At 37.7% G+C, this 22,481-nt stretch overlaps 1 protein-coding gene across 4 annotated transcripts in view; it reads right to left on the reverse strand.

Annotated features, from left to right (window-relative positions):
- Nucleotides 1-20,377, reverse strand: part of HPGD (15-hydroxyprostaglandin dehydrogenase) — a 36,318-nt gene extending 15,941 nt beyond the window's left edge. The window contains exons 1-5 of one of the 4 annotated variants that reach the window (XM_055276439.2): nucleotides 19,985-20,136; nucleotides 19,570-19,693; nucleotides 15,600-15,706; nucleotides 2,601-2,697; nucleotides 598-2,041 (exon numbers count right to left, since the gene is read on the reverse strand). In XM_055276439.2, the coding sequence (XP_055132414.1) occupies nucleotides 1,932-2,041; nucleotides 2,601-2,697; nucleotides 15,600-15,706; nucleotides 19,570-19,693; nucleotides 19,985-20,077 (531 nt within the window). In that variant the 5' untranslated portion in view covers nucleotides 20,078-20,136 and the 3' untranslated portion in view covers nucleotides 598-1,931. Of the gene's footprint in view, nucleotides 1-597; nucleotides 2,042-2,600; nucleotides 2,698-15,599; nucleotides 15,707-19,569; nucleotides 19,694-19,984 lie in introns of those variants that run through there. The other 3 variants (XM_055276436.2, XM_055276438.2, XM_055276437.1) reach the window with 3 other exon arrangements.
- Nucleotides 20,378-22,481: the final 2,104 nt, after the last annotated feature.

The following is a 22,481-nucleotide window of genomic DNA, read 5'->3' on the forward strand; positions in this document are numbered from 1 at the left end:
CCAACAAAGCAAAGTGGACATCAAATTGCAAGCCTTAAACTGCTCTGCTCAATGGCATGTTTTGACTTGTGACACTGGTAAGCTCCCCAAATATTTTTAGGTCTTTACTGGAAGTGTCAAATGGGGCAAAAGCTTAAGATTTCACTGAAGGTTTAGTAAGGCAGCCATGAGATTAGAGCTGTGCCCATGAAGCCTGAAGAGACTAGCAAATTGCAAGGGTTTATTCAATTGAAGTGATTTCAGTTGCTTTTACTTTTCTGTTAGGCTGAGATAAATACAGGTAGATTAACAAATAAATGCATAGATATTAGAGATAGATAAATAATCTAGTGGTTAAAATTCTAAGAAGACTTGTACCAGGCTATTTGCATGTGAATTCCAGCTCTGAGGCTTACTTGATGTATAAGCTTAGGCAAGATATTTCACACTTCTCCTGCCTTAGTTTCCTCATTTTCAAAATGGAAATTATAGAATTTACCTCACAGGGTTGTTGTGAGGATTAAATGAGATAATGTACAGTGTTTAAAATGATATCAGATAAACAGTGCTCAATAAATGATATATATTTGAATATTTTAGTCAGATAAAAGGCAGTAATTCTACATTGCATTTCTTTATTCATGCTCTTTGGGGCAAGGAAGCACCCTCTTATGGTAAAGAATTTCTCCCAGATCATCCTAAATTGATCCAACTCTGAGGCTTTCAGCCTTCCAAAGAATGAAATCAGTGCCTCCAGTGACATAAAGGCCAGGGTCTCCCTGTATAATATTCATGGTACTCCAAGCTTTGCTGACCCTCTTTGCTTTATAGAAAGAATGCACAGAATTATCAATCTTGATCACAGCCCCAGGTTTTTAAATATTTAAACTTTTAAGAAAACACTAAATATCTCTTTTTAATTCTCCAGTCACTTGTTTTTTTCTTATGATTTTATTTTAAAATAGTATAGATTTAGCTTTGCCAATTTGCTTTTAGGGTTTCAGTCTCCCACAGCTTAACATTTGGCCCTCTCTGGAACACATATCCCTTTCAAATATTGCCCATGCGCTCACCTTTTAAAGTATCATTAGAATTAAAATGCTATAATTTATAAGTAGTTGTACTACTAGGAAAAAGAATCTGATTACCCTGAAAAATGTATAGAATTAGGTTTGTAATAACTTTAGGGACATGATTTTGACTTTAAGCAACCCAGAAAATGAGATGCTAGTCTATTTTTGAGAACTTCTAAAGGAGATTTCTAAATCTCCTCTGGTGGCAGCTTTACAGTGATATAAAAGAACCATTTGATAATCATTTCTAGAGGGATGAGAAAAATGCTGAGAATCAGACAGTGTTTCAATCACAGGTACCTCCAAACCCAACTTCTCAAATCACTGGAGCTGAGATACCAAGGTTGGGGTGGGGTGTGGGGCTGAAATTTCTATTCTGAAATCACTACATTAACTAAAACCAAACAGATAATTTTTAAAAATCTCACTTTTTTGGACATAGATAGCTTAGATTTGCTGTCCATATTGATCAGACTTCTTAAACTTCACAATTTCACTTGAACTATTCAAGAATCATTGATGATTTTTTTCCTAGAGTTTTAAAAAGTAAAGTCACTTGACTCAGTTGCTCCAAAAAGTCCAGTCAGAGGTTTAAAGCTAGTATTGAGGGATAAGATATCAGCTGATACTAACTCATACTGCTCTGAAAATAATATAGTTTAGGATTGCATGCTGTGGAAAAGATGACTAGCTGCCCTCTGAAATCCATTCTTCTCTTAGGCACACAGCTAGACTGCATTTCCCAGACAGACTCGCTTATAGTTAGGTGAAATATGAGCTCAAGTTCTATACTGAAATGTGAGCAGAAGGTCTGCCATTATTGGGCTGGGGTTTTTAAAAGAGTAGCCATGCCTCCTCCATGTTCTTTTTCTCTTTCTTCTAGAGAAAAAGGAATCCAGCAGTTCTAATGTAACCCTGGGAGCTCCCTGCTGAAGATGGCAGAACTTCTGCCAGTAAGGTTTTCAAACGTCTGCATACAGAAGAGGTACCTGCAACAAGGATCTTGCCTTGGACTGATGGACGAGTAAAGAATATGCTTATACTACATGTAAGTTTGGCCTTATTTATTAGTTTAGCATATCTTAACATTATATATATATATATATATGTGGCTTTATTAGTTTAACATATCTTAACTATGATATATGTCATATTTTAAAATTACACAGTGTTACTAAAATGACATGGGAGCAGAGACATCTTAACTTCACTTTAGTGCTTTTTACTTTGCTAAAGTTACTTTCACATGCATGATTGCTTAGGAGTCTCACCACAACATCTGAAAACCAGTAGCTCTAAAAAAATTATATATATTTTTTCAAATATTACTGCAGTAAGATAACTTTAAAAGCCACAAGTTAAATTAAGAGAAATAAACATATTTTTCAAACTTTTGATATTTTGCAATAGAAAATTCCATGGAACTATAAAACAATCAGATTTTTAATTTCAAACTTGAGTTGATAATAAATGTGCTTTGAAGATTTGTTTTTGTGGTCCAAATTACTAATAAGAAAATGTTACACTTAATGTAATAATTGCCCTTACCTGCTAAAGATGACATATTGATAATGATGCCACCTTCACCTCCATTTTGCTTACTCATGTAATCCAAACCGAGATAGGTTCCACTGATAACAGAAACCTAAGCCAGAGGCATAAGTGAGAAAAGGAACACAGTCATTATCCTTTACCATATTTTCACACACCAAAGTTTTTATAGCTATTCCAGATACCTAGGGAGATTTCTGCAAATATTATCATTGAAAAGTTTTAAAAGAGCTTTGTTTTCAAAGTTAGTCATTAAACCTGGATTCTTTGTGTTTGCCTAATCATTGTGGAGCTTGTCATATATCTGCAAAACTTCACTTAATTGCCCAATATGAGATTTTATGCTACAGGTTGTATTCCAAAAATGTCTATTACTTTCACTCTATTCTCAACATCTTCAATAATTCCCTATATTTTTTGTTTTCTTTTTTTAATTAATTTTTTTTATTATTATACTTTAGGTTTTAGGGTACATGTGCACAATGTGCAGGTTTGTTACATATGTATCCATGTGCCATGTTGTTTTGCTGCACCCATTAACTCGTCATTTAGCATTAGGTATATGTCCTAATGCTATCCCTCCCCCCTTCCCCCACCCCACAACAGTCCCCGGAGTGTGATGTTCCCCTTCCTGTGTCCATGTGTTCTCATTGTTCAGTTCCCACCTATGAGTGAGAACATGCGGTGTTTGGTTTTTTGTCCTTGGGATAGTTTACTGAGAATGATGGTTTCCAGCTTCATCCATGTCCCTACAAAGGACATGAACTCATCATTTTTTATGGCTGCATAGTATTCCATGGTGTATATGTGCCACATTTTCTTAATCCAGTCTATCGTTGTTGGACATTTGGGTTGGTTCCAACTCTTTGCTATTGTGAATAGTGCCGCAATAAACATACGTGCGTATGTGTCTTTATAGCAGCATGATTTATAGTCCTTTGGGTATATACCCAGTAATGGGATGGCTGGGTCAGATGGTATTTCTAGTTCTAGATCCCTGAGGAATCGCCACACTGACTTCCACAATGGTTGAACTAGTTTACAGTCCCACCAACAGTGTAAAAGTGTTCCTATTTCTCCACATCCTCTCCAGCACCTGTTGTTTCCTGACTTTTTAATGATGGCCATTCTAACTGGTGTGAGATGGTATCTCACTGTGGTTTTGATTTGCATTTCTCTGATGGCCAGTGATGATGAGCATTTTTTCATATGCTTTTGGCTGCATAAATGTCTTCTTTTGAGAAGTGTCTGTTCATGTCCTTTGCCCACTTTTTGATGGAGTTGTTTGTTTTTTTCTTGTAAATTTGTTTGAGTTCATTGTAGATTCTGGATATTAGCCCTTTGTCAGATGAGTAGGTTGCAAAAATTTTCTCCCATTCTGTAGGTTGTCTGTTCACTCTGATGGTAGTTTCTTTTGTTGTGCAGAAGCTCTTTAGTTTAATTAGATCCCATTTGTCAATTTTGGCTTTTGTTGTTTTAGTCATGAAGTCCTTGCCCACGCCTATGTCCTGAATGGTATTGACTAGGTTTTCTTGTAGGATTTTAATGGTTTTAGGTCTAACATTTAAGTCTTTAATCCATCTTGAATTAATTTTTGTATAAGGTGTAAGGAAGGGATCCAGTTTCGGCTTTCTACATGTGGCTAGCCAGTTTTCCCAGCACCATTTATTAAATAGGGAATCCTTTCCCCATTTCTTGTTTTTGTCAGGTTTGTCAAAGATCAGATAGTTGTAGATATGTGGCATTATTTCTGAGGGCTCTGTTCTGTTCCATTCATCTATGCCTCTGTTGTGGTACCAGTACCATGCTGTTTTGGTTACTGTAGCCTTGTAGTATAGTTTGAAGTCAGGTAGCGTGATGCCTCCGGCTTTGTTCTTTTGGCTTAGGATTGACTTGGCGATCTGGGCTCTTTTTTGGTTCCATATGAACTTTAAAGTAGTTTTTTCCAATTCTGTGAAGAAAGTCATTGGTAGCTTGATGGGGATGGCATCGAATCTATAAATTACCTTGGGCAGTATGGCCATTTTCACGATATTGATTCTTCCAACCCATGAGCATAGAATGTTCTTCCATTTGTTTGTATCCTCTTTTATTTCATTGAGCAGTGGTTTGTAGTTCTCCTTGAAGAGGTCCTTCACATCCCTTGTAAGTTGGGTTCCTAGGTATTTTATTCTCTTTGAAACAATTGTGAATGGGAGTTCACTCATGATTTGGCTCTCTGTTTGTCTGTGATTGGTGTACAAGAATGCTTGTGATTTTTGCACATTGATTTTGTATCCTGAGACTTTGCTGAAGTTGCTAATCAGCTTAAGGAGATTTTGGGCTTAGACGATGGGGTTTTCTAGATATACAATCATGTCATCTGCAAACAGGGACAATTTGACTTCCTCTTTCCCTAATTGAATACCCTTTATTTCCTTCTCCTGCCTGATTGCCCTGGCCAGAACTTCCAGCACTATGTTGAATAGGAGTGGTGAGAGAGGGCATCCCTGTCTTATGCCAGTTTTCAAAGGGAATGCTTCCAGTTTTTGCCCATTCAGTATGATACTGGCTGTGGGCTTGTCATAGACAGCTGTTATTATTTTAAGATACATCCCATCAATACCTAATTTATTGAGAGTTTTTAGCATGAAGCGTTGTTGAATTTTGTCAAAGGCCTTTTCTGCATCTATTGAGATAATCATGTGGTTTTTGTCTTTGGTTCTCTTTATATGCTGGATTACATTTATTGATTTGCATATGTTGAACCAGCCTTGCATCCCAGGGATGAAGCCCACTTGATCATGGTGGATAACTTTTTGATGTGCTGCTGGATTCGCTTTGCCAGTATTTTATTGAGGATTTTTGCATCAATGTTCATCAAGGATATTGGTCTGAAATTCTCTTTTTTGGTTAAGTCTCTGCCAGGCTTTGGTATCAGGACAATGCTGGCCTCATAAAATGTGTTAGGGAGGATTCCCTCTTTTTCTATCAATTGGAATAGTTTCAGAAGGAATGGTAGCAGTTCCTCCTTGTACCTCTGGTAGAATTCGGCTGTGAATCCATCAGGTCCTGGACTCTTTTTGGTTGGTAAGCTATTGATTATAGCCACAATTTCAGAGCCTGTTATTGGTCTATTCAGAGATTCAACTTCTTCCTGGTTTAGTCTTGGGAGGGTGTCTTTGTCGAGAAATTTATCCATTTCTTCTAGATTTTCTAGTTTATTTCCATAGAGGTGTTTGTAGTATTCTCTGATGGTAGATTGTATTTCTGTGGGATTGGTGGTGATATCCCCTTTTTCATTTTTTATTGCATCTATTTGATTCTTCTCTCTTTTCCTCTTTATTAGTCTTGCTAGCGGTCTATCAATTTTGTTGATCTTTTCAAAAAACCAGCTCCTGGGGCTATCCTAAATATATATGCACACAACACAGGAGCACCCAGATTCATAAAGCAAGTCCTGAGTGACTTACAAAGGGACTTAAACTCCCACACAATAATAATGGGAGATTTTAACACCCCACTGTCAACATTGGACAGATCAACGAGACTGAAAGTTAACAAGGATATCCAGGAATTGAACTCAGCTCTGCACAAAGTGGACCTAATAGACATCTACAGAACTCTCTACCCCAAATCAACAGAATATACATTTTTTTCAGCACCACACCACACCTATTCCAAAATTGACCACATAGTTGGAAGTAAAGCGCTCCTCAGCAAATGTAAAAGAACAGAAATTATAACAAACTGTCTCTCAGACCACAGTGCAATCAAACTAGAACTCAGGATTAAGAAACTCACTCAAAACCACTCAACTACATGGAAACTGAACAACCTGCTCCTGAATGACTATTGGGTACATAATGAAATGAAGGCAGAAGTAAAGATGTTCTTTGAAACCAACGAGAACAAAGACACAACATACCAGAATCTCTGGGACACATTCAAAGCAGTGTGTAGAGGGAAATTTATAGCACTAAATGCCCACAAGAGAAAGCAGGAAAGATCCAAAATTGACACCCTAACATCACAATTAAAAGAACTAGAAAAGCAAGAGCAAACACATTCAAAAGCTAGCAGAAGGCTAGAAATAACTAAAATCAGAGCAGAACTGAAGGAAATAGAGACACAAAAAAACCCTTCAAAAAATATTTTTTGTTTTCTAAATGTTGGAAGCAAAATTTATTTACCCTTCTTCTCTGCATATGGTTCTCATGTCTCAGTATTCCACACTTGTCTACTCTGTTTAATTCTCTTGGATCTTAGAATGTAGAATAGTGCTTACTCTTGATTTCCTAGAGATTTTATTTTCTCCTTTTTTCTTTCTAATAAAAATTCTATTTTGCTCCTGTATCTACCTCCTCTCCATATAATACAGAGGAAGGTGACCTCCCCAAATTTAATGTAGACACTGATTAATTAATTTAAGTCAGTCATGGAAATCCCATTCTCCTTGACAGTGGCTGGTTTCAGAGCCAGCAAGTGACCCAGTTTTGGTCAGTGAGACCTGGGAGGCCATCAGCTAGAGATGGGAACAGGATGGATGCTGCTGAGAAATGTTTTGTTGCTCTTAAGAAAACCTGAAGAAATGGTTACATTGCCTGCTTTACATGAATGTTGTAACTTAAATGGACAACCCCTATTTCTTAGTATCCTGAAGATGAAACTAACATAAAGAATGGTGGGTGGGAGGGATGACAGGACCCTGGGCCCTGATGATATCATTGACCTGTAAGATCAAGCAATCCTGAACTCCGTGTTGTGTGAAATCACATAAATGTTTTATCCAGTTTAAGTGGTGATTTTCAGTTAGCTGGACATCTGGTCTTTAGTAATGTCTATAACTAAATTTTATTAATCACTGCTTACAGCTATCCTTTTGATAGTTTACTGTTTTGCCACTTACATCCATATGTAGGAACTTTTCCTGTTTTTATTCTAATCACTACCAAAAAAAAAAAAAGAAAAAAAAACCCTGCGAGATCAAATTGATATTTCAAACCTTACTTTACCTTTTGCATTTAAGAATTCCTATCCTTTCCAGCTCAGACTTTTAAAAAAGGAAAATTCTTTTTTGACATCGTAATTCCTGTTTTTTTCATGCTTTACAATACTGCAAAGAAAACGGTACAATAGGTAATGCATCTGAAACGGAGGTTACACATGTATTTACCTTCTTTTTATCTTAAAAATTTCCTTTTGAAGTTTTCTTTTTTTTTACAAGGATTCAGATATGCCTCTCCTACCTAACAGTAGCTCTTAAACAAAAAAGGAAATTGGAGCTTCTATTCACTTAAGCTGTGTGTCAGTTTGACAGTAAGTAGGCTTAGGGAGAATGAATAAAATCTCCACATGATTTTCTTTAGAGAGGAAAACCAAAACATTAATTGTTTATGTAAGAAGAGAAAGATGTAGATGGCTGAAATTAATGAAGCCAGTTAGATTCTGTTAGTTTCTGCAGAAGTCTTCAGCATGTCTGAAGTTCATGCGTATTGGCACTATGCTTTTATTCTCAGGTATTACAGCTTTGCTGACACCCCACTGTTGGGTTTTCGACATGAACAAGATGAAGCAAGATAGAAAATTTGGGAATTTTTAAGACTTATTTTTAATTTTTTTAAAAAGCAATATCTATCTTTAGGTCTTTGGTGGAGAAAGGCAAGGGATTATTTTTCTCATCCATTATCAGGTTAAGAACTGGGCAATTTTTCAAATGAAAAGAGTTCAAAGGATGAATCTACAAGACAGGGTCTAATGCTTTGGCTGTGTGGAAATGATATTTTTCACTTTTCCTTCTTTACTTTAACAATGTATTCCTTATTCTAGATTGTATATGCATGTGTGTGTGTGTCTATATATTATATATGTTTTACCATGTTGGCTAGGCTGGTCTCGAACTCCTGACCTCAACTAATCTGCCCACCTCAGCCTCCCAAAGTGCTGGGATTACAGGCCTGAGCCACCGTGCCTGGCCAGAAAATGTAGATTTTGATGCTCTGGAAGGGAAGTGTAATTTATTGAATAAATTCTATGCAGTGGCACTGTGCTGGATATTCACATAAACTATGGTTTATTTAAGCGTTAAGCCTAACAGTCCTTAGAGATAGGGAGTTTACCTTCCTCCCTGGGAAGTTCAATACGAGAGAAATAAAATAACAGTTTATAAATTACAGATTCAAGACTGGATTCTAATTTTGACTAATCCCAAAGAAATGTATTTCCCAGGGCAAATCTTTAGTCAATAAGTGCATTTCAGAAAAAAAAAAAAAAAATGACTAGCAACATTCATCTATTTTGTTTAAATCTTATTTGAATATATTGACCCACTTATGCCTAGTGTTCCATTATTGGAATACTAAGCATGTGAGAGTTATTTATATCCTGCTGCTCAAGGTCATTGCCAAGGTCTAATTTTTAACTCATGCAAAAATTCAAAATATTGCAACCTCTGGCATAAATGGGTTAAGGAATTCAACATATATTAGTTAAATGTCAAAATTAGACTATAAGTCCTACATCAGTGGGGATGAACATATTTAGGTTTATAGAAACTTCAGAAAGTTACAAAACTACGTGACAAAATTACCGTTCCAATCAATATTGAAAGTTAAGTTTACCTCTGCCCAATTGCCAGCATGAGAGTTGATAGTTTTGCAAAGACTCATTCTTTCCTGAACATTTTGTTTGTTTGTTTGTTTGTTTTTTGATATGGAGTCTTGCTCAGTCGCCCAGGCTAGAGCGCAGTGGCGCGATCTGGGCTCACTGCAAGCTCCGCCTCCCGGGTTCATGCCATTCTCTTGCCTCAGCCTCTCGAGTAGCTGGGACTACAGGCGCCCGCTACCACGCCCGGCTAATTTTTTGTATTTTTAGTAGAGACGGGGTTTCATTGTGTTAGCCAGGATGGTCTCAATCTCCTGACCTCGTGATCCGCCCGCCTCGGTCTCCCAAAGTGCTAGGGTTACAGGCGTGAGTCACCGCGCCTGGCCTCCTGAACATTTCTTCTGTGTTCTGAACAGCTATAAATAATGCTGCTGTTGTTGGCTTCAGACTAAGGAGGAAGTATAAAATAGCCTAATGGAAACCAAAGACTGGGAAAAGGTTTAGTGGGAAGAAGGATGAGATCAGCAAAGTGAAAAGTAAGGAGTAAATTTGATAAGGAGTAAAAGTGGAAGGACAGATGATACTGTTTGGAAGAACTAATCTATTTGGAAAGCAATGTACTGAAACATAGAAGTGAATACTCTCATGTATGCAAAATATCATATACAGGTAATGGCAGTTGATCCAATAACTATTAACTAACATCTGTAAGGACACAAGACAATAGTTTTCTGCCTTGAAAGAACTTGTGGTTTACTAGCATGAATAGCATGAATTATGTATATATTAAAATAATTCTAATAAAATTAAAAAACTGGTAAGCCCTATGAAAGTGGTATAAATATGTTGTATAATATTTTAGAAGAAGGAAAGATATATGGTAAAGTCCTTTAAGAGGTTACTCTCTGACATGGGCAGTAATACTGAAAAACATGCAAAAGAACAAACATGGAATTGTTTAAGACCCAAGGAGGCAAATTAAATCCAGAGCAGAGTTTCAAAAAAGAGTTATATAAACTGCACACAAATATTTGCATTACAGTAACAAAGATAATCAAGTTGGAAGTTAAATGATTGGTCAGATTCTACTCTGCAATGGGTTTAGGTAGGAGGGGAAGTAACATATTTTTAAGTAATACATTGGTAACAAAGTTCCCATGATGTTTTCTCTATGTAAACATACATCATCAGTTCCTGATGTTAAGCTAAAAAGTCGCCTATGTCAGCAGAGTCCCAAGAAAAATAAAGGCTGGATAAATTTCAATGGAGAAGGAACTAGGACTGTTAGTTATAACTAAAGGATCACAATAAAATTCCCCTGGTCTTCCAGAATTTCCTATTTGCCCATGATATTGGCATTTTCCAGCTCTGAGCAGGTATTCACACAGGCTACATTAAAGCAAACATGCCCTCTCAGCTGGATGAAGACATCAGTCGAATTCTGTAACTTTGTAATAATTGCCTCAATATTTCCATGTTTCTTTACGTTAGCTGTAATCGTTGCACACTGTTTCTGACAGCTGATTTCTCAGAGAAAAGACACAGCAGGTGTCCATTAGGAAGTCACCAAATACAGGAACTATATACTCTATTAATTTTATCTATAAAAATATCTGTAGATATTACTGATGAAGCTATTACAAATATCAGTAGTAATGTTAAAGAGAGAAAGCTCTTGTGCAATTTGTGCTTTTTCACTGGGATAGCCTGGTTCAAAGAACATCTCATCATTTAATGGGGTTTTGGAAAGTGGCATGAGTCTATATTCTTAAAAATCCCTGCAGTTCCGAATTAGCTATATTTTCAAAATTTTTGTTTTATCAGGCTACCAAAAGCTGTAATGAAATACAACTCTTAATAAGTCAGGGGTAACCTTCAAAGAGTAAATATAAAATGCATAGTTTCTGTTTTTTTTTTTTTTTTTACCAGCATAAGAAAATAAAACTATATAATGCATTTAGGTAAGGAACAGAAAAAGAATAAAAACAAAAAGAAAACAGTAAATATTAAAGTATAAAACAGAAGAGTAAAAATAAAGATAAATGGCTTAAACTCACAAATATTAAAAAGGCAGATGTTCCCAGATGTGCCTAACTACAGATTAGAGGATTCTAAGATCTCACAATAAACCATCAGCAACAACAAATTTAACATAAAAAGTTACTTATATTTTTAAAATACAGTAATGGAAAAAGGTAGGTGAATGTGAATCCAAAGAAAATGATAGGGTACTAATTTTATATCTGAAAATATAGAATAGACTAAAAAATCACAGACAGCAAATCAGCAGTTTAACTTTAAAAAAAATTTAAAAATCGGCCGGGCACGGTGGCTCATGCTTGTAATCCCAGCACTTTGGGAGGCCGAGGCTGGTGGATCACGAGGTCAGGAGATCGAGACCACGGTGAAACCCCGTCTCTACTAAAAATACAAAAAATTAGCCGGGCGTGGTGGCGGGCGCCTGTAGTCCCAGCTACTCGGAGAGGCTGAGGCAGGAGAATGGCGTGAACCCGGGAGGCAGAGCTTGCAGTGAGCCGAGATTGGGCCACTGCACTCCAGCCTGGGCGACAGAGCGAGACTCCGTCTCAAAAAGAAAAAAAAAAAAAATTAAAAATCAATAAATTACAATCATTAGCAACTTATGCTCTGAATATTATAGATTTATAATATATAGAGTCTAAACTTACAGAATTACTAAAAGAGGCAGGCAAACTGACATTTGCCATTTGATATAAGAATGCCTCTGTTGAGAAACGAACAGATCAAGTACATAAAAGGAAGCCGAGATATAGATGACACCCAAACCAAATAAGAACATTATAAGAAAAGAAAATTAAGGATAATACAATTTATAAGTACAGAAGCACAAATACTAAATAAGGAATTAAAAAAAATTAATGATATACTAAACATTCATATACCATAATAATGTAAGATTTAGCCAAGAGATGTAAATATGATTCACAGACAGAATATCTCATTTCAATACATTTCTACCCTAAAGTAGAAGAAGATCACAGAACTGGCTCAACTCAGGAAAATCAGCTATCAGTTCTCTCCAAACACATGTATGTATATTTGCAATTAGAATCCCAAAAAGATTTTGAGGGAAACTTGACAGTTTCAAGTTATTTTCAAATATAATGAACCAGGTACACTGGAGAAAAAGTTTTAAGAGAATGGCAAGGAGGGTATCCATACTGTAGAATAGAATCTTCTTTCTTCATTAAAAGGTTTTAGGTAAAATTCAACATCCTTTCATGTTAAAAAATCCTCAACAACATAGGCATCGAAGTAACATAAAGCAAACATCTTACTGAGTGGGAAAAAGCTGGAAGCATTCCCCTTGAGAGCTGAAACAAGACAAGGATGCCCACTCTCACCACTCATATTCACCATAGTACTGGAAATCCAAGCCAGAGCAATCTGGCAAGAGAAAGAAATAAAGGGCATCTAAATAAGAAGAGAGGAAGTCGAACTATCTTTTTTTGCAAATGATATGATTCTATACATAGAAAACACCATAGTCTCTGCCCAAAGTTTCCTAGAACTGATAAACAATTTAAGTGACGTTTCAGGATACAAAACCAATGTACAAAAATCAGTAATGTTTCCAAACACCAATAATGTCCAAGCTAAGAGGCAAATCAAGAATGCAATCCCATTTACAACAACCACAAAAAGAATAAAATACCTATGAATACAGCTGACCAGTGAGGTGAAAGATCTCTATAACGAGAATTGTAAAACACTACTGAAAGGAATCAGAGATGTCATTATTAAATGAAAAAACATTCCATGTTCATGGATAGGAAGAATCAATATTGTTAAAATGGCCATACTGCCCAAAGCAATTTACAGATTCAATGCTATTCCTACCAAACTACCATCATCATTGCCACAGAATTAAAAAAAAACTATTTTCAAATTCATATGGAATCCAGAAAGAGTCAGAATAGTCAAAGCAATTCTAAGTAAAATGAACAAAGCTGGAGGTATCACACTACTCGACTTCAAACTATACAAGGGTACAGTAACCAAAACAGCATGGTACTGGTACAGAAACAGATATATAGACCAATGGAACAGCATGGAGAAGCCAGAAATAAGGCTGTACACCTACAATCATCTGATCTTTGACAAAATTGATGAAAACGAGCATGGCGAAAGGATGCACTATTCAATAAATTGTGCTGGAATAACCAGGTTGCCATATGCAGAAGATTGAAACCGGACCCCTTCCTTACATCATTTTAAAAATCAACTGAAGACGAATTAAAGACTTATATATAAAACCTAAAACTATACAAATCCTAGAAGAAAACACAAAACACCCCATTCTGAAGACATGCCACGGCAAAGATCTCATGATGACGTCTCCAAAAGCAATTGCAACAAAACCAAAAATAGACAGATAGGACCTAATTAAACTAAAGAGCTTCTGCACAGCTAAAGACACTATCAAAGCAGTAAACAGATAACCTACAGAACTGGAGAAAATATTTGCAAACTATGGATCTGACAAAGGTCTAATATGCAGAATATATAAGGAACTTTAGCCAATCAACAAGCATTACTGGGTATATACCCAAAGGAACATAAATCATTCTACCAAAAAAGACACAGTGCTCATATGGTCATCACAACATTATTCATAATAGCAGAGACAGAATCAACCTAGATGCCCATCAATGATGGACTGGATAAAGAACATGGGTAGGTATACAGCATGAAACACTACACACCCATAAAAAAGGAAATCATGTTGGTTGCAGCAACATGGATGCAGCTGGAGGTCATTATCCTAAGCAAATTAATGCAGGAACAGAAAATCAAATACCTCATGTTCTCACTTACAAACAGGAACAAAAAATTAAGCACATATGGATACAAAGAGGGGAAAAACAGTCACCAAGATCTACTTGAGGATGAAGGGTGGGAGAAGGGTGAGAGTGGGAAAACTATCTATGGGTTGCTATGACCACTATCTGGGTGATGAAATCATCTGCATACCAAACCCCAGTGACACACAATTTACTCAGGTAACAAATCTGCACATGTACACCCTGAACCTAAAATAAAAGTTGAAAAAGAAAAACCAACAAAAATAATTTAAAAATTTTAAAAATTAAAAGAAAAATGTATTTTAGGTATCTGTCAAGTTTAGGGAGCAATTTTATACTCTTCTTAAGGTAGGACTTCACAGATTTAGCTCTTTTGTGAAGAAATGTCATCCTCATTGCCTCTATCAAGTTATTATAGCAGTTAGGTAATTACTCATGGGCATTTCAATTTAAGTAAAAAATGTATTGACTAAGCACTGTCTTCAAGATACTATGTTGATTACTGAGAGAGAAACAAAGAAAAACACAACCCAGTTCTTATTTTTATGGAGTTTATAATCTACTAGGAGGATATCATGAAGTAGGAGGCCACTCCCTGTACCTTTATACACACACAGTGGCCAAATTGTACTCTACAATTACCTGCCTTGTAAGATTGGTGGGAATGACCTTAGCAAGGGCAGGGTGACCCCAGGCACAGCCTGTTTGACATTTAGTTTTAGGTAACGTTTGATTTTTACTAAACTCCAATATCTTATGTCAAGAGTATTTATAGAATGAGATAACCCACAAACTCATGACTCAATGGATAAAAAAGAAAATTTTATTTCTTAATTCTACCGTTTTTAAGAGCTAAATCATGATCAAACATTGTGAAAATCATACACGCACATACAAACCACGAACTTTCAGGATAAAAAGTCCTACTAATTACAAAGTTCAATTGTCACTTTAATTTTGTTTTCTGTTACATTCTGGCATTTAATTAAGATTTACTTTTAAATAAATAAATCAGCGGTTGACCAGCTTTTTCTGTAAAGGGCCAGACTGTAAATATTTTAGTCATTGAATGCCACAGGATCTTTTAGAAATATTAAACTTTGCCCCTGTGGCATGAAAATAGCCAATGACAATACTTAAATGAATGACTGTGGCTGTATTCCAATAAAACTTTATAGACACTGAAAGTTGAATTTCATATAATCATATTATTCTTCTTTTGAGTTTATCAAACATTTAGAAATGTAAAATGGTATTTTTAGCTTGCAGGTCATACCAAAAGAGTTGGCAGGCTATTTTGGCCTGTGGGTCATAGTCTGCCAACCCCTGAGTTAAGCAATCACTTATATTTTATTCATGCTTCTTTCTAATATTTTAAGACAGACTTACTTTCATAATTAAATGTCTTCCTTTTTATAAAAGAAAATGCTTTTATCCAGCTTTCTGTAACTTCCCTTTTTCAATATTGTAGGTCATTGTTTTGTTTCTATGACTCCAAGAACCTTTTTTTCTTTATAAACATCATGTTATTAAATAATTATAGACAAGAAACATAGCTAAGATAACTCACCAAATTGATTTGCAGAGTTTTTTCCCAGTTTTTCTCATTATTCACTCCAGCATTATTGACCAAAATGTCCAATCTTCCAAAGTGGTCTACAACTTTTCTAAAAGTGTCTAATTATAAAACAAGATATTAGTGATACATTCTTATTTTCCATGTATACATTTAAATCATGTCCTATGCCATGAGAGGAATTTCAGTTTATTTACCCTCATAGTGAAAGTTACTAAACTCATGTAATTAATTCCTTGTTTCTCAATGTGTGGTTTGTAGACTAGAAGCATCAATCTGGCAGCTGGTAAGAATGCAGAATTTTGCAGACACCACAGACTAACTGAATAAGAATCTTAACTTTAACATATTCCTACATAAGTTGTATGCACATTGAAGTTCTATAAGCAGTAACTTAATGGGGTAAATTTTAGAGAACTGAGCTAAGATCCTAAGCTAAGAGCTCGTTGAAGTCAGTTAGGGCAAGCAATGTCTCTTAGTCCCTGAGAAGTTACTGAAGCTCTGTAGCTTAGACTATTGGTAAACATCCTTTTCTATAAGCCATATTAAATTGATAAAGTGTTACGTTAATACAAATATTCTTGTGTATTCAGATCTATTATACATGTTTGGGGGAGTTTTTATATCTTAGTAAAACTCTACTTTTCATTCAGTTGATTTTATTTGATTACTGAAACTTCGATGTTTACTATTCCTTCTTTCTCACTATTATTACTACTTCAGATTACTAGTTTGTATAAAACTATGTTCAAACAGGATAAAGTTGGCATGGATTCTGAGGCCTGAATGTCTTTCATTACACTTGAGGCCTGAATGTCTTTCATTACACTGTCCAATCACATGTCTATTGTTTCTCAAAGCAGCCTTTGACATAGTTCTAATTGATTTAAACTGTTTCCCTGGGCCTTTGATCATTCATTCTACCTCTATTATTTTACACTATGGTTACAAATTGTGGTTGTTTTTCTACATGACAGAAATATATTCTCAGGTCTCCAGGCCAACATATCAAGTCCTTAAAAAAAGTAGGTCAGCATAAACTTTATTTTGATTGAAATAAATTCATATAATCATTAACAACCACCAGACATATTGGGGAAGACATGGATTAATCAGTTGCCACATGGATAAATTACTATGCTATTTGTTTACTAAAAACATTTTCAAGATTTCCTAATACGCACCTTTTACACTCACTGTACGGGAATGGAAGAAGAACAACGAACACAAACTGTTTATTTTTCATGGATTTTTTTTTTTTTTTGAGTCAGAGTCTCGCTCTCTCGCCGAGGCTGGAGTGCAGTGGCACGATCTCGGTTCACTGCAAGCTCCGCCTCCCGGGTTCACGCCATTCTCCTGCTCAGCCTCCTGAGTGGCTGGGACTACAGGCGCTCGGTAGCATGCCCGGCTAATTTTTAGTATTTTTAGTAGAGATGGGGTTTCACCGTGTTAGCCAGGATGATCTCTGTCAGGCCTCTGAGCCCAAGCTAAGCCATCATATCCCCTGTGACCTGCACATATACATCCAGATGGCCTGAAGTAACTGAAGAATCACAAAAGTAGTGATACTTAAATGGCCCGTTCCTGCCTTAACTGATGACATTCCACCACAAAAGAAGTGAAAATGGCCCGTCCTTGCCTTAACTGATGACATTACCTTGTGAAATTCCATCTCCTGGCTCATCCTGGCTCAAAAAGCTCCCCCACTGAGCACCTAGTGGCCCCCACTCCTGCCCACCAGCAAACAACCCCCCTTTTTCCTTTACCTACCCAAATCTTATAAAATGGCCCCACCCCTATCTCGCTTCGCGGACTCTCTTTTCCGGCTCAGCCCGCCTGCACCCAGGTGAAATAAACAGCTTTGTTGCTCACACAAAGCCTGTTTGGTGGTCTCCTCACACTGAGGCGAGTGAAAGTCTCGATCTCCTGACCTCGTGATCCGCCCGCCTCGGCCTCCCAAACTGCTGGGATTACGAGCGTGAACCACCACACCCAGACTTTTTCATGGAATTTTAAAACTGTTTCTTAAGATCTCCAATTTGGTCCACAAAAGGTTCCCCAGTATTTTTTTTTCTCCTTCCATTCCGAGTATGTTCTAACTCTTCATAACTCCACAGAAACAACCTCCACCTTTTGGAAAATGAGGGTGTTAAATATGTATGTCTAATTGCCGCTTTAGTTTTCTTTCCTCATTCTGTTCTCCACTGTATTCCCTATACTCTGCCCTAACAAATGTGTAGTATACCATCTTGTTTTCTGACATCCCATTGAACTCCAGGCTCAAGCAACATACAGTCTAGTTCTTGCTGACATTTATATGCTGTGGTACTCTTTGTAATTTATCTAAACTCTCTTGGCTGCGATTTGTTCCTTTGTAAAATAAGTTATGTCTAGATCATCTCCAAAAAAACTTTTCATCTCGTATTTTTATAATTTCCACACTGTCTAAACAGTTCTAACAGTTGTAGTCAACATTAAATCCTGAAATTGGAGGAATCAATGTCATGTTTTCTTTAGATGCAAGCAAATGCTGATGTCCAGACAACATGTGGATTTCTCATGACCAACATGCCTTCCCCAGTCACTTATTATGTGTCTGAGTTTTTTCCTCCTCCACAATCACTTATCCTTAAGGAATGTGTTTATAGCCAAGGTATTAATTTTAAATACTGGGAAAAAAAATTGTAGTTAAATATCATTTATGAAACTATATAAACTGAGGCAGAAATGGCTTTCAGATTGTTTATACTGTTCCTTATTCCATCAGCATGAATGTTGAGATCTGACCTGGCTCTATCCTTGATCCAAAATATCATGTGCAATCAACATAATTGTCCTCTGGCACAATATGTTCCTCTTGCATTGTGTTTACAAATCTGTTCTGCTCATGCTTGTCATCTGTGTTATAGGTCTTTATTAGCATTTTCAGATTTCAGTTATGTAATTTCCTTTACAATTTCTCTTAACTGTGGGTACACCACTTCCTTCTAACACATCAGTTCATTTTCATTCTCTTACAGAATATTTTAAAATTTTAAAATAAATGTACACTTGATGTCCCTTTAAGAACAGGAGCACTGGAATAAGATTTGCAAAAGTTTTCAGACCCCTTGATTAAAAAGTGCCTTACAATTTACTCAGTCTCTTTGAATAAAACTTTGTGAAATACAAATATTTCACTTTTCTAGTTTTTCTCCAGAATTTTTGTTTCCTGTAAGTTTATTGGGGCACTCTCAAGTTCTCCAATAGATGTACAAAAAAATAAACAGCTTTATAATCAAAGCTGTTTATTGTGTATGCCAATATTGTCCCTGATACTTCACAAGTAGATTCGTCTATTTTAAGTGAGTAGCCGGAAACAGGAAAGCATTGAGGAAAGGCTGATAGAGATGTTTCTACTACAATTCTAACATTGTATAGTTTATTATGATTACTATTATTATTATTTTAAAGTACTGTCTCATTGGGGAAAAAGCTGGAGAAAACATATGGGCAAAAGCATCTAGCACTTCTGTGATGATGTTCCTTGAACTTGTATTCTGATATGTTTAAATGAAAAACACTGCCACATTTGATTGTCATTGGACTCCAGCTTTCTGGGAGAAGTTGTTTGTCAACAGTCCCTTAGCCTACTTTAATTTTCCAAGTTTTGTCTGCAATTTCAATCATTTAATAATTACTGCAGCAGCACTGTCTTTGAATACATAAAGGAATTTTGATTACATTAATGCTGCCAAATGACTACAATAAAAGGATTTCTCCAGCAGTCTTGCCTTTCTTTCGGTTTTACAGCTATTGGGCTGTCAGAAGGAAACGTATCAGTCCAAACTGTCTTTTGGAGCTTCAAGGTAGCTGCTCTCCGGGAGGCAGCGGAGGCGGCACCCAGGGCCCCCTGGCCCGGCTGCCTTCAGGCTGTTGCTTGTTGAGAGCACGTTCCCAGCTGACAGATTGATTCCCGTCTTACCTCTCAGTTGTTGCTGGTCAGCCACATCACACTGGATGAACAGAGTCTTCTGAGGTTCAAATTGCTCATCCAGGGCAGCTTTACACTGTACACCTGTTTCAAGATTCCAATCCACCAGCGCTACCTATAGACAAGAGGAGAAGAATCGCGGGCCTGCGCAGCTCACGAAACAGACGGACAAACAATAAACACACAAGAGGTTCCCCTCCTGGACCCGAAATGTGGCAATTAGGTTTGGGTTCCCTCCCAGCCACTTCTGAGGTGTGCTCACTGCCTCAGCTTCAGGAAATTTTGGAAGTGGCAAAGTGGGCACGCCGGGCGCGGCCTCCCTGTCTCCGCCAGTGCACCTCGGGCGGCGGGGCGAGTGTCGGAGTGTGTGGGCAGAGAAATTTCCGCGGCTGGGCGCCGGGCTTACCTTGGCGCCCTTAAGCAGCAGCGCCTCTGCAAAGGCTCTGCCTATGCCCTGAGCCGCGCCGGTCACCAGCGCCACTTTGCCGTTCACGTGCATGGTGCAGCCACTGCTGGGGCGGGCGGTGGGCGAGCTCCGCGTCTCAGCGCGGCCGCGGCTTTTATGTCCCCCCTGCGCGCGCGCGCGCGTGCAGCCCGGCGGGGCGCTCCCCTGCCAGTAGGCGGGGAGGAAACTGTCAAGCCAGCGCCCGCCGGGGAACCCACGACTGTGTCACCTGCCCCCTGAGAGCTCTGAAGCGCCAAGCTTCGCGATCTTTGCCTTCTGGACTTGCAGCCCGGCTCAAAGCCTCCCCTCAGCCTCTGGCTCCTTGATTGGCAGGCAGCTGACAGAAGCAAAGTTAAAAGGTTATTTCTGAAGAAGAGTTTCCTTCAGTGCCCTAAAGACCAACTGGATAGAAGGAGAGCGGAGCAGAGGCTTGGAAGCTTGGATTCCTCCTCCTGCACTTCCTCCCGGCCCCGACTCCGGAACCAAACAAGCAAACAATAAAGCAAACTTGTTGCTGTTTTGTCTCAAAGTTTTGTGTGAGTTTCCATCTCATAATCACTGGGGTTGAGGGTGACGGGAGCAGAAGTAACTAATACCATTGTGTTTTCTTAGTTACATTTTGGACAAATTTTTACACGTACTGGAGATGAGAAGTGGACTCTGCTCTGTCCTGAAAACCTGGAATCGTAACATTTCAAGGCTAGGACTAGAGTCTCCTTGGCGCTGTGTTTCTGATCAGTGTCAATTGTGGGTCATACTGAGATGCCCCCACAAGAACTGTCATCATCAACACGCCCTCCAGAGCCGCTGGTAGCCTACCAAATTTTTGGCTCAATGGAATGCTTACTTGTTGAAATATACCAACTTTGGAAGCTCTGAGTCAAGTTTGGGACAGAGGTTCCTTGCTCTCTCCAGGAACTCCAGGACTAGCTGTACGCGGACTTGCATACAATAATAGCAAGGGCTATTCCACTGACTTTGTCTCTTTTTCTCGTGTTGTCAGCAGCAGGCTGCAATTTTAACTCTGTAAACGTAACTGGTTGACTTTTTTTTTTTTTTTTTTTATCTTGAGACAAGATCTCGCTCTGTCTCTCTGGCTAGAATGCAGTGGCATAATCCCAGCTCACTGCAACCTCAATCTCCAGGGCTCAAGCGATCCTCCCACCCTGGACTTCCAAAAAGTGCTGAGATTACAGGCATGAGCCACTGTGCCCAGCTGGCATTTATTTTCTTAAAGAAAAAAAATCTAAATACGTGGGGGAAATGGGAGTTGAGCAAAAGGCTGAGACTAACAGCAGAATGAATCATTTTTATATCTTCTTTACCTTCTTTACTGGGAAAGGTGGCTGGCTCAGTAGGGAAGGAGTGTATGAGGAGGCTGTGTAAAATGTGTCTTGTCGCGTTGTTGGTAAGCCGCTAAGCAAATGTCTGTCTTTAACATTAATTTGAAATTAGGTCTTGACAAAATTTTGAGAAATTAAGACAGGAAGATAGATATTTGTACTCTAGGATGATAATAAAAATTGTAATATGAAGAGTAAATTGAGGGGTCATACTGAAAGGGAATAATAGTAGAAGAGAAAAAGAAAATAATGAACCAAACAAAACTTCAGCTCCTCTAATGGCATGCACAGAACACAGAAGTTTCTGATGAAGGAACTGGCAAAAAAGACAGAAAAGGAACTGCTGGGGTAACATGGCAACATGTTGGGAGAACACAAGTTTGCAGCTCTTGTGGGAGAAATAGTTTCAAGAAGAAAGAAGTAGTTAACAATGCAAAACACTCAGGTGAGCACCAGGGAATAAACGATGGAGAAATATTTTGAATTTTTCAGGACAATATTTAGTGTGAGTAAATTTAGAAGGCACAAAAACTGAACAGCTGAAATGAAAGGAGAAAATGATCTATGAGAAGATAGATATTGTCATGGACTGAAGACCAAGGTTACATGGAAAGAGAAATGGACTGGATAGTAGTTGAAAAGATTAGACAGCAAATATGTTTTTCTTTTAAGAAAAGATAAGAAGATTGATTGAAGTCAAAGTGCAATGAGTCAAGGATAGTGACAACTGGAAGAACAGGAAGCAGTTTGGCGGCGGCGGATAGGTGAGGCACAAGGACGTCAGCATTGGATTCAGACAAACTGGGTTTGGATCTTGTGTCTGCTACTGACCAGCTGTGTAACCTTGGGCAATTTGCTTCAACTCTGGGTCTTGGATTCCTTATTATAAAGTAAGCTTTTCTAAAAAAACAAAAGGTGAAAATTAAAATAGGTAAAGCATATTAAACACTATTACAGAGCCTGCCACAAAGTAATAATACATTAATATTAGTCCCAACATATTACTTCTGAAATATATATGAATAATAAATGTGAGATAGAGAGAAACGTGAGGAATAGGGTTTTTTTTAGTAGATAGCAAGGACTGAGGTCTAGAGGAAAATTAGTACCCCTTC

This window comes from Symphalangus syndactylus, chromosome 4 (genome assembly GCF_028878055.3).
Source record: "Symphalangus syndactylus isolate Jambi chromosome 4, NHGRI_mSymSyn1-v2.1_pri, whole genome shotgun sequence".
NCBI lineage: Eukaryota > Metazoa > Chordata > Mammalia > Primates > Hylobatidae > Symphalangus > Symphalangus syndactylus.